The sequence below is a fragment of the Hyposmocoma kahamanoa genome, unplaced genomic scaffold (genome assembly GCF_003589595.1).
Source record: "Hyposmocoma kahamanoa isolate Upper Pololo Valley unplaced genomic scaffold, ASM358959v1 94, whole genome shotgun sequence".
Taxonomy (NCBI): Eukaryota; Metazoa; Arthropoda; class Insecta; order Lepidoptera; family Cosmopterigidae; genus Hyposmocoma; species Hyposmocoma kahamanoa.
Genome location: NW_020654878.1, coordinates 11,600,387 through 11,612,789, shown reverse-complemented (window position 1 = coordinate 11,612,789; position 12,403 = coordinate 11,600,387). Strand labels below are relative to the sequence as shown.

General features: G+C 34.5%; 1 protein-coding gene across 1 annotated transcript in view; it reads right to left on the bottom strand.

The window, feature by feature from the left end:
- LOC113237909 (lachesin-like) overlaps positions 1–12,403 on the bottom strand; it is a 48,482-nt gene that overhangs the window by 29,143 nt on the left and 6,936 nt on the right. The window contains exons 3-4 of the mRNA XM_026474626.1: positions 3,451–3,636; positions 3,044–3,233 (exon numbers count right to left, since the gene is read on the bottom strand). Coding sequence (XP_026330411.1) covers positions 3,044–3,233; positions 3,451–3,636 — 376 coding nt within the window. The remainder of the gene's footprint in view (positions 1–3,043; positions 3,234–3,450; positions 3,637–12,403) is intronic.

The window sequence follows — 12,403 nt, the reverse complement described above, 5'->3', positions numbered from 1 at the left end:
TACAAAGATCAAACACTACCTAAGCATTTCTTCGACGCACGGAACAAATCAACTGACCTTTCTTATTTTTCTGTGCTTGTTCTTTGTTTTTGATTTTTAACGACTTTTTTTAACAGAATACAGCTGGATCGAAGGAACTTTTTCTTATTATTCGATCTTTGTATTAATAATCATAGCAAACTAGTTGAGTAATTTCACAAACATAATTGACCACCATAAAAACTTAAAAATTAAAACTTTAAATTGTTCATAACGGATTAAATATAAAGTACGCTCGCAGGTACTACATTGTTAAAATAACCGTAGCTACATCAAAACTTTATGTAATTTATAAATTCTATATTAATTTGAATTATTTTATGGTACATTTATTGTATATTAAATAATTTTGTAAAATGGCGATCAAGGATTCTCTTTGAAAAAAATTATAATAACAATAATATTGAGTCCATTCTTGGAGTTATTCGATAAAGATTTTTTTTTGTAATACAAAGTGACGGGACGAACAAAACGTGCGCCTGGTGGTAAGCGACACGTCTGTCCATAACAGTTGCAGTGCCACTCAGAGCTTTAAGTTACAAAGATCTGAGGGGTACTGCTGCTGCGCCCGACACCCTGAGACATAAGTTGACAAGTCCCGTGTACCTGTAATTCCACCAGCACCCTTACTTACCCTTCAAAACCGGAACACAGTAATTCTCACATTACTGCTTGGTGGCAGTACTTCTCTGGTCGAGCTCTTTCACTAGGAGTTCTACTGCTACTAAACTGTGTTCTGTCACAATCACTAATATCATAAATGCGAAAGTAACTATGTCTATTACGTTTTCACGCCTAAACCGCTGAACCAATATCGATGAATTTTGGAACTGAGATTTATGAAATGTGAGGAGAAGGACATTGGCTAATTTTTTCACAAAATAAGTCTTAAAACGGGTGAAATAGGGGAAGTTTGTACGAGAACAAATCATATTTATGATTTGAAAATTAATATTTATGCCTTTTTTAAGAAATTAACAATGTTTCAGCGTTTTTGACCAATTACCCCTCAAGGTAAAATAGGGGATTTTTTAGTATATTCGGAACAGAAAGCTACTCGAAGTACTTATTCTTCGCAGACGAAGTCGCGGGCACTCACTAAAATATACGCACTTCCACTTTTCACATTAAAAAAGTTATTAAAAAATAAGTGTACATTTTATCCCCATCTCACCTGATGGAAAGTGATGATGAGGTCGACGATGAGGCATGCACACCTAAATAATGCTTTTTCACTCTCGCCTTGAAAAGGTCCAAATTCCGTTTAGGGAACATATCTAATATTCTTTGTTGTACCAAATAAATACAACAGAAAATTTGTTTAACAGAAGGTGAGCAAAGGTGGACTTATCTCGCAAAGAAATCTCTTCCAGCCAATTCAGGGCAGTGAGATCTAATGTTATAAGCGGACAACAGCGTGCAAGAGAGAATGAGAAAGAAATATAATAAACTACATAAATAAAATAAAAAAATACCGTTAGACACATAAGTATTATATTGAATCATAACAAATAATAATGAATCATAACGATCGATTATGGTTGAAACTCTTGTTGGTTGGACCGCTTCCGACTAAAATACTACGCGAGTAAGTCCCGTTACTTTTATACTATCATGTGTGATAACCGCGTTAGTTTTCATAATTTTCCATTTTATAATATGTGAGTATGAACCATCTCATATATGTGATAATACAAACGCAAACATATACACAATCAAATCAGAAATCACTTCACCTGTAAATCAATAATATACCTATCTATTAATGTTCATTTCCTTCTTTTGTTATTGTTATAGTTTACATTTGTTAAGACTCAATGTACCTACCACTCTTGCGTTATTATTGAAAAGCATCTGACATATTTGGAAGTCAATGGCTGATGCTTGTTTTAAAACCTAGTTATATTTGATGAAGAAACATTTTATTATTACTTTTATTATTTTTATAAGAATAAGAAATTTCTAAGACATGTGGAATGAAAAGGAAAGCTGAGAAAAAACACGTTACTCATTTTAAAAAAGTACAAAATTCTCCACTTTAACGTTTAACGTACGTATCAAAAATATATAAAAATGGATTTAGAAAATCTTACTCAACAAAATATATATATTTACACAACGTCTTTGGAAAGCTAATATAAAGTGAATAATAACAGCCTCCTATCCACGGGAGGTGCAACTTTCATATTTTAATAAGCGCTTATCAACGTTACGGCGGGAAACATTTTAAGTTTCCGAGAATGCAGTCATGTGGGATCATTACCATATTTTCTAGTTAACTCCTGCATTATTAGCACTTCCTGACTGCATTGTGGTGAGAGAAAATGCTCGACACAATAATAAACCAAACTGTTTTACTGACCACAATCTAAACTTTGTAATTATGAATTTTGATATGTAGCAGTTATAATGTACAATAAACAAATTCTTAGGTTTTCGCGATTGTTATACATAGGAATGAAACTATTTTTCCGGATTTAAATCGCGTATATTTGTTTTTTCAAACCTTTACATGGGACCTGTAAAGGGCCCGAAACGTCGGTTTGTTTGAAAAAACAAATATACGCGATTTAAATCCGGAAAAATAGTTTCATTCCTACAATAAACAAGTCAAGAACCAAAAAAACTAATAAGGTCTTTTTGGTTAAAATTAAATTATATGCTACAGAATAAAACACGTTAAAGTACTGTGTAAATAAGTAGCTAGTAAATATCCCATGAAATGTCAACAAGTAACGATTAATTAACTAATTGATCGTGAGACTTTTCACGTTCGTTTGTCCTTTGAACAGGTGAAATCGAGTGCTGATTGGGTGGACCGAAACAAACTCTGATAAGTCTCCCCGAGCGTAGAGAAAATATTTAAAAACATTTTATTCTCACTTATACTACTCCATCATATCCGTTACGTGCAAAAATTATGTAAAAATGTTGCAGACAGTCGCTGAGAGTCATAGAAATGAAAACGGACTAATTTTATGTCTAACTTTGTGCTAACACCTACCTTTCTTTTCCTTTCCACCGTCGTGCCTAAACACGATAGGCCTATTGAGTTCCCGACGCCACATGACAGTCGGCGGCGGAACGCCGGTGGCGCTGCACGTTAGCCGGACGCTACCTCCCTCCCGAGCCGAACTCCCCTCGGAAACCGTATCCACAATGTCGGGAGGAATCACCACTGATAGATGACCCATCTGTGGGTAAAAAATATTCATGTTAGAGACCATACAATATAGGTATATGATTGTTTTTTAATTGGCTGTAATTAGAGAATTTTTAACAGTATCTATACAATGGCAATAGCTTTAGCGGTAACACCTTCTTGCCTGCAATTACACTGCTACGTAAAGGGCAGTATCCAAAAAACCTCCTACATAATAGGGATAAAATATTCAATATTGAGTAACTCACCTGACTTTTCATAGGGTCTGTGTTGACTTGGCACATGTAAGTGCCGGAGTCGTTCGCCTGAACGTTGCTAACGTGCAGCTTCCAAGTATTGTGGTTGTTGTACGTGACCGAGAGCCGAGGATTCAAAGCCACCATATTCGTGTGAATCGCCAATATGGCTTTTGAGTCTGACTTGATCCAAGCTACCTACAACCAAAAAACAAAAAGAATCAAATTAAGTCCCGCTACCTGTCTTTACAAAAACTGTTTTTCAAAAATACACGCATTACGGAAAGTGGAAAATGGATTGGCAATTAGGATGAGTGTCTACAAAATTCTTCTCGCAGACTGCATACGAGCGTAAAATTGCGTTTTATATCCCAGATTAATGTCATAAATCGTTCGCTTTCCCCGCCGCTTCCAAGTTTTAAATCCTTTGTATTGTTCGCCGCGGAGACGAAACTTAATGTGACTTAAACGTTGTAGCAAATGTAAAACTGAGGGAACGACACGTAAAATGGGAGCTCCACCCGAGGAATGCACGGAGTCTCATCTGAGCGGCACTGGCGCATTTTTCACGTGACATCTCGCTTTGTTGCGGTTGGAAAATAAATTAGTAACAATTTCATTGTTTGTGAGAATTATTTCAGACAAGCACTTGCACAGGAGCAAATGTTTCTAGCTAGAGTCGGATTCGTTAGATACAAAGTTTGCACGGTTTTACAATGTTTTGTCTACACTGGACATTGCGTGATAAATAATGTTGATTAGGACTTGTTTTCGTTTCGTTTCGTATGTATGACTTGTTTTCGTTTCGCTATTCAAAAACTTTTTATTTCTAAGTAGCGAAAATTCAAATAGGGTATAACTTATTTTTGATATATTTTAACGATTGCATTAATTGTATCGAATTTTGTATATTAGTTCACATTACTAAACAAACAATCTTTTCGAACTCATTAAAACATGACATAGATATTATATATAATATACATAGGCATTAAGTTATAACTTTTTTAAATCTTGAGTGAGAGTCAATTAAGTACATTACCCTTTCCTAATATATAGGCAATGCGATTTCAGTAAATGATTTGCCAGATAACTATACCAATCATCCGTTTCAATCTAACTTATTCTTTATTTGAGTACCATTGGAGAGCTAACTTTATCTAAGTATAATGTAAGTCCTTCAAAAACAAATGTTATGAGTAATGTTCCCAGAACAAATCATTGGATAACCGATGTCGCCAAGATAATAAAAAAGGGCAAAAAATCCCAATAAATAAAATTCGGGATATAGAAAAGTAAGCTCTATAATTATATTGGAGCAAAATTATTAATGTTACATTTGTTATACATATATTTGTGTGTATTTATTTTATATTGTATTTGTAACTCGTCTTGGGAACTCGTATAAGTGACGACATTGTGAAAAAAGAAGCCTTCTATTTTCAGGGAGATTGCGTTATAAGAATATATCTTTTGTTTTTTTTTGTTAATAATAACAATATACATACCTATTTGTTTCCTATAAGTTGTAGTCTCAAAATTTTCCTAAAATACCGGATTTGGCAGACATCCCGTCGCGCCATAGTAGCGGTCACACAGTTGTGATATGACACAGCTATACTCTAGTCAAATTCTATGTAGAATGTTTAATAACAAAGCGTTGCTAGGCGACCAATGATGGCATAAGGAAACGACATTTTTTTCAATGCTTATGAATAAGGCTTGCTCTGCCCATGGCCTGTTCCCTTAATTGGAATTCAAATAGGTAAGTAGGTAATCTACATAAGTACAAGATGATACTTACCTAGGCAATTATTATAAAGTTTACAAAATACCTATTGATATGTGTGATTTATAAATATAAATAAGTTTTTAGTAATGGGTGTGCCTATTAAATACGGTTTTATAATGGTGATACGTATTCGACGTGACAAATCAGAGACGCTTTATCCTGAGCATTTTTTTGCGAAAAGCCGTAAATAATTCATCTCCTAGCGGATGTACTAAATATCTGTAGGTTTATTAATGGCTTAAAGTTATACAGTAGCTGGAAAGGCATATCTAATTCGTAGCTTCGAGCGGACATACCGGTACAATATTTCAGTTGCTTAGGCTCTTAGAAAAGCTTACTTTACTACTTAACACATGCCTCGTACCGGGACGTATTGTATACGGTAAGTCATATATTGTATTAAAACAACAAATAACAAGACAAATAAAAAAACAGAATCGCCTTATGTATGACAAACCGTGTCCTTTGAACACTAATTCTTACTTTACAATAATTGGACTAATTTTAAACATAAAAAAGTAAAAAAGAAACAATTTTTTTCCGGATCTACATCGCGTATATTTATTTTTCAAACAAAACATTTCGAGCCCTTTACACATTAACACACAATTCACATTGATTAAGTAAGTAATTTTGTGGTTTTTGATTAATTTGTATGTATGATTATAATTGAAAATCGCGATGTGAATCGCGACGCGAATGCTAAGCAAAATTTCACACTGTCGATCTCGTTTCCCCAAGCATGTAATGACGCGTGTTAAAACGAAACAAATCATAATATCATAGATTAATTAGTGACAGTTGTTCTGACTACGTGTATAATATGAATAAAACAGTTACTATGGTTTCCATAATTAATTTAAAAATACAAAAGAAGACTAGGCTGTGGGGTCTAAAGATATTTGCCTTCTCTATAATAGGTCTCTATTGTGCAATTCTTTAATTCTGTTCCTCTTATGCTATTCCATATTACTCAAGGAGGTTAACTGTAAAACACATTGACGTCGATTTAACAAAAGCAGAAAGTATGTGTCCGCGTTTGTTATGCAATGTTGCTAGCTCTCATTGCCAAAAATAGTACACCTGTTTTTACAATATATTTTTCGAAAATATGTGCTAATTTACCTTTACAATAAAGCTTGTGACGTAAACGTATGTTGAGAAACTGCGAGTTAGGGGTTCTTTGGTTAAGAAGCCGATCATGTTATTGGCTTTCGCCCGGGGTTGCGTAAAATACGCCTCATCCAGAATAAGTAATGACCTGCCTCATTCTGTAACAGAGGCAGTGTCTCAATTATTGCCGATATTCATAGGAAAATATTCACAATTGTTATTTGAGAAGCAATCCCGGGAAGCAGATTTGTTTGAGCCTTATATATTTGCATACTTTCATTGTTGTTCTTGAATCTTTTTAATTGTTGTTTTTTATCAGGTTATATTTTCTTACACATTTTTTATATAAAATAAACATTTTCAAAGTACATAGACAAAAATATTTAAGAAGTAATAATATTGACTTTATTCAGTATTATAACGCCGTAATAACTCGCACTCGAAGCGCGACAAATTTGGCCGCGTCTAGCGTCTATCGGCACAGGCCACCGTCACCACCACCACCTCCTCGCCTCCCGCGGCGCTGACTGCAAGATGGCAGTAAGCCACAGTCGCGTCAAACACGGTGTGCAAGTTTTTTACGTACAAAATCTATTGTTACATAACAATTTTGTTATCTCAGTATTAAATAACATCAATAAAAGTGTTAACTTCAACTTATTAAAGTATACAGTAGGTGTTACTTTATTTACACATTTTTATTTATTTTACAACACTTGAGTTTACTTAACAATATGTTATGACAGTTTATATTTTTTTAATTTAATTAGTCAATAACTCCCATGACAGGTCTACACTAGTGCTGCACTGGGCATAAATTATGTAATGCCGTCCAAAAGAAAGACATAATAAGCTACAACAAAGTACATTTACTATATTGTACACGTACTTTATCTACCCCAGGAACTTATTGGGGGACAGTTAGGCCAGTATCCATTTTAATGACATAGACAAAATTTTAGGAGTATGATGAAGGCGTTATATATACATATAGTATAAGTGGAGTCGGCTGCGAGCCGTGGCTATCACACTTCTTGTATGTACAATATAAGGGATTGAAATGAAAATAAAAACAATAATTATCAGGAGATAATTGTTATCCTCCCGCCATAAACCTTATCGTCTCGGACATCAGTTCATGATTTCTCATAAAAACTATATATTTAACCGACTTCAAAAAAGGAGGAGGTTCTCAATTCGTCTGTATGTTCTTTTTTTTGTATGTATGTTACGCGACAACACCGGTATTTGTGAACCGATTCTCATGATTCTTTTTTTGTTGGAAAGGGGGTATTTCCATAGTGGTCCCATTTCATTTTGAAGAAAATCATCCACCTGAAAGGGTGGCTGTTCACGCATGAAGATTCATTTTTATAAATGGCGCCTGACTTTAATTTAGGAGCAATTACTTTCAGCAATTATTTAGTTGATTTTGCTATTTCTCCAATTCAAGGCGTTTTTCTCTCGATATACTTTGAGTAGTGTCGTAGTGAGAACCTATTTTTATTATCTCCAGTATCAAGTCCTGTATAGTGGCGAACTAGGGTATATTTCAATGAAACTTAGCAAATAGATGTAATTCCACGTACTTTTGAGGTCGGTTTTTTTAGTACTCTGTACTGAGATTATACCCTGTCAAAACAATACATTAATAGCAAGTACAGCACTTTGAGAAAAAGGATTTTACGGTTCGTTGGAATTTTTCGGGTTAATAGCATAAAAGATACATTGAATTTACTTTGTACATTAGTATGCAGCTATTACAATTATATGTAACAGTTATTATAATTAAAACTGATTAATTTGTTTTACCTTCATAACAGCCGATAAATGTTATGTGTAATGAAATTACAAAATGTTGTATATGGACTTCCAATACTATGGTTTTATTTAGGACGTTAATTGTAATTAAATTATAGTTTTTTGCTTAGATATGTGCGTCTGTGTATCATTGCTTATTAATATTTAGTGCAGTCTTAACTATTACCGAATATGTACTCCCATAGTCCTTTTTAGTTTAACTATAGACCCGTTTCATATATTTGTTGTTCTATTATTATTTTATTAAAGATATCAAAAAATATCTAGAAAGCTAGTTAGAAAATGACCATCATTGTATGGTGCGTGGTTTATAGGCGGTTGCATCGATGCAATCGCACGACTGCGTTGATGCCGTTACATACGTTGAATCATTAAAAACGTGGATCGCATTTGCACCGCTATTGTACCGCGTTGGCGTCGCGATTGTATCGCTGCTTAAGTCACGTCTGGGCGTAAAAGTACACGATTTTAGGGACTGCATCGCTAATACATCGTGACTGCACCGCTGCAGATGCTCTAAATGTGAATCAGTGTACGATTTATCGAGTTTACGGAAGGTTTATGAAGACAGGTTCTTTATAGAAGATAGTCGTGGTATCGGTAGAACACGAGTAATTAATTGCCTCTCGTGTTGACGAGTTTATTGTGACTACTTTTTTGGAATCATTATATTTTTTGTTTGAAACTTACCCTGTACTTTGATGTAGTTTTTACTTTGTTTGCTTTTCTATCACATTTCTAACCTTTAAAAGCGCTATATTTATTTTCACTGTCTATTGTTTTCTACCTGTACCAGTGTTTGCGCTTTCTACTGACTATGAGTTAGTTCTTATTTACGAACGTCTATGATTGTATGGGTGATTGTTAATTTTTGGGTATTCATCATCATAATCATTACAGACTTTAGCAGAAAAAAGTGAGGGCCATATATTCCGTAGTCCTCTGTAGCTGAAGCATTTTTATTATTAGTTTTTATGAACATTTTATTTTTATGTAAATTTTAACTTCGTTTGTATTAAAGACATTGTAACTTACAATTGCTTGTGCATCTGTGATAATGTTACTTGTATCTCATTACGTTGTATGCATTTCCCCCACAAGTCAGTTTTTCTGTTATGCTTAAGCTCTCCCAAGTTTTTTCTGTTGTTCACTTAAATTTTGTTATAGCACTGAAATGATACCATTACGAATAAAATCCTTAGCGTTGTTATTTTTAAACTTGCTGATTACAATAATCTTTCATCTTGTAGAAGTTCCTGAACATTCCGCGTTAGTAATATTAATAACATCTATAATTAGAGTAGTCTTTGGTATGCTTAAAGTGCCATTGATTTTGTTTTAAAGTGTTTCCTTTATAAAGAACGTCTTTATCTTTATGAATATTTATATTGTGATTTCTTGGAATCATTTTATGGAAATTTTTACCTGATAATAAGAACAAATATCAACATTAAGCTGTCAAATCTAAATTGTTTTCTCTTGTTAATGTCTTTTGCCATAATAAACTGTAGGGGGTCAAGTTTATGGTAGATATTTATGTTCTTATGCGATATCACCAAGATACATAGTTATGATTATTACATGCATGCCCATTTATACATGTTGTAGCTATTTGAATACACTGTCGTGCGCCATAAATCTTGAGACCTTAAACCTTTATTGTGAGGCCTTTTTGCGTGATTTTTTAAAGCTACCTAGTGTACATCAATGTAACTTTTGAATAATAGTTTATTTAGGGATGCATCTATGAATTGGTTAATTCATTATAAAATCATGCAAATACGATTTTCTTAAATATAATGTTGTGAAATGTAATTGAAATCCTGTCCTAAAACAGTTAGATCTCATTAATTACGAAAATTTATTAACTTTCAAGTGTTTCAATAAATTATTCCATCATTTCTTGTTTCTCATTTAGCTTAATTAAAAATGTATTATGTTTTTACAGGGTGTTATATTGATATAACATATGAATGCATATAACTGGTTTGTTAAAATTGAATAATGAAATCCTTACGGTCATAGTACTGTAGTTACAGTATATGGTACTATAGATATGTTATCACGAGTTTGTAAGTCACCATTTAAAGCCTGGATCCGATTTGAGTGTATGATGAAAAAAATTGTAAATATACAAGAAGAAGGAAATGTATAAGAAGAACCTGTGTTATATCAATACTGATATATGTATGTCTTCTCTTTCACGTACCTAGCGACCAGCAACTTTTCGCAAATTAATAAACAATATTGTTATTGTAATTTCAGCATGTAGCCTAAATTTGGGCGAATTGCAATGGATGATCTTTTGGCTAATCGTAACCAATCATAACGACAGGAAGATTCCACTTGTAATCTTGTACGCTATTGGTAATATTCGAAACATAATATTTTTCCTTAACACTTCTGCCACTCAGGTAATAATCAGTGATTGTATCATTTCGTCTTCTCAATATTTATATTGATACTTGTTATAAAAACAACTGTGTAGTGTAGAGGGTTTGAAACCATTGTTTCTTGACGGATTTTGGCGTTTCATATGCAGTCGGCATTCATTGCCATTTGAAAATATTAATGGAATAGTATAAGGGTGTGCACTTTATACGCGTATCCTTCTTTGTAGACAGATATGTATGGATTTGATGAATGCGCAAAAGCTCATTGATAATTAAGGGGTATTGATACAGAATATGAACGGTAATAAGAAGAAATTATGCGATCTCAAATAGACAACTTTCACAGATCCACACCGACACTCGGTATCGACTTCGGCTCCGCCGGGAACGTCTGACCAGTGTGTAGTGAAAACTGTGTCCATATACTGTCCCAGGGGCACAAGGATATTATGGCGATACGAGTTAGCTGACTGGGATGAGATGCGGCATTTCTTTGTATCTTATCTTTGACAAGCAAGCAAGTCTGTTTTTCTTCGGGTGACCCCTCTTGCTCCATTGGTGTGGTCGCGGATGTGATCAGGCAGGAAATGGTACATTATTCCATTCTCGTTTTAAGTAAGTTTTTCCAATGATACGGAAAACCTTGGACATAATTGAATGAGGGTTGAATTTAGGCTCATTCAATTTTTTTGAGTTAATGCGCTTTTTCATACGAATGAATTTTGGAAACATTTATCCCACTCCTCCGTGACAATCTCTGAAACATATTTTTCATAGTCTTCGACCGCCTCTTTAGGTGATGAAAATCGTGGACCGCGTAGCTGGTTCTTAATTTTTGGAAATAAATAAAAGTCACAAGGTGCCAGGTCGGGGCTGTACGCGAGACGGCTCATAAGGTCAACGTTGTTAACCTTCAAAAATTAATTTGTCTGTCTGGCCATGTGAGAACTGGTATTATCACGGTGTAAGATGATACGGTGTTTACGGTTATTTTTAGGGAGTTTATCAATAACTTCCGGCAAACAAATGGTCGTGTACCAATCACTATTCACGGTACAACGATTCTCCAAAGCAACAGTAGCCACGTGTCCAGTTTTATTAAAAAAAATAAGCAATCATCCGCTTACAGGCACTTTGCACGCGCGCCACTTTGGTTGGTTTCGGCTCATCTCGAAAGACCCATACGCTCGATTGCTGCTTTGTTTTGAAATCGTAACTATAAATCCATGTTTTGTCACCTGTTACTATGTCCCATACCAAATTTGACGCCCCTTCGTTGAATCTGGTAAGCGTGGCATTGCACCAAGTGACGAGATCCGTTTTTTGAGCCTCAGTCAAATTGTGTGGGAACCACCGAGAGCACAGCTTTTTCACATCCAAAATATTTGTGTAGTATTGATTGTATTCGGCATGACTCATGCATGCAAAAGCATGCCTATGCCTAATGATGCCCGAATCTCATGGCATACCATGACATGTAACATATCACGTGCCTGTCTGTTTTGATCATATGGCGTACAGCATCAATGTTTTTAATTAAATTTTTATTGAATTGATATTAAAATTTTTTGTGAAATTACACCACTAGTTTGTTATAATTATTAATACAAAGATCGAACACTCAGAAAAAACACTCAGAAAAAATTCCTTCGATCCGGTCGGATTCGAACCGACGTCTTCTTGCATACCGTGCCAGACGCTATACCAACTAAGCCACGGAACGAACCAACGGACCTCACGAATCCTTCTATGTGCTTGCGTCGTGTCTTTGTACTTGGTCTTTCAACGACTTTTTAGTTGTAGCGCCATCTATGAGAAATCTATTGCAGATTTATCACCCAGTTAG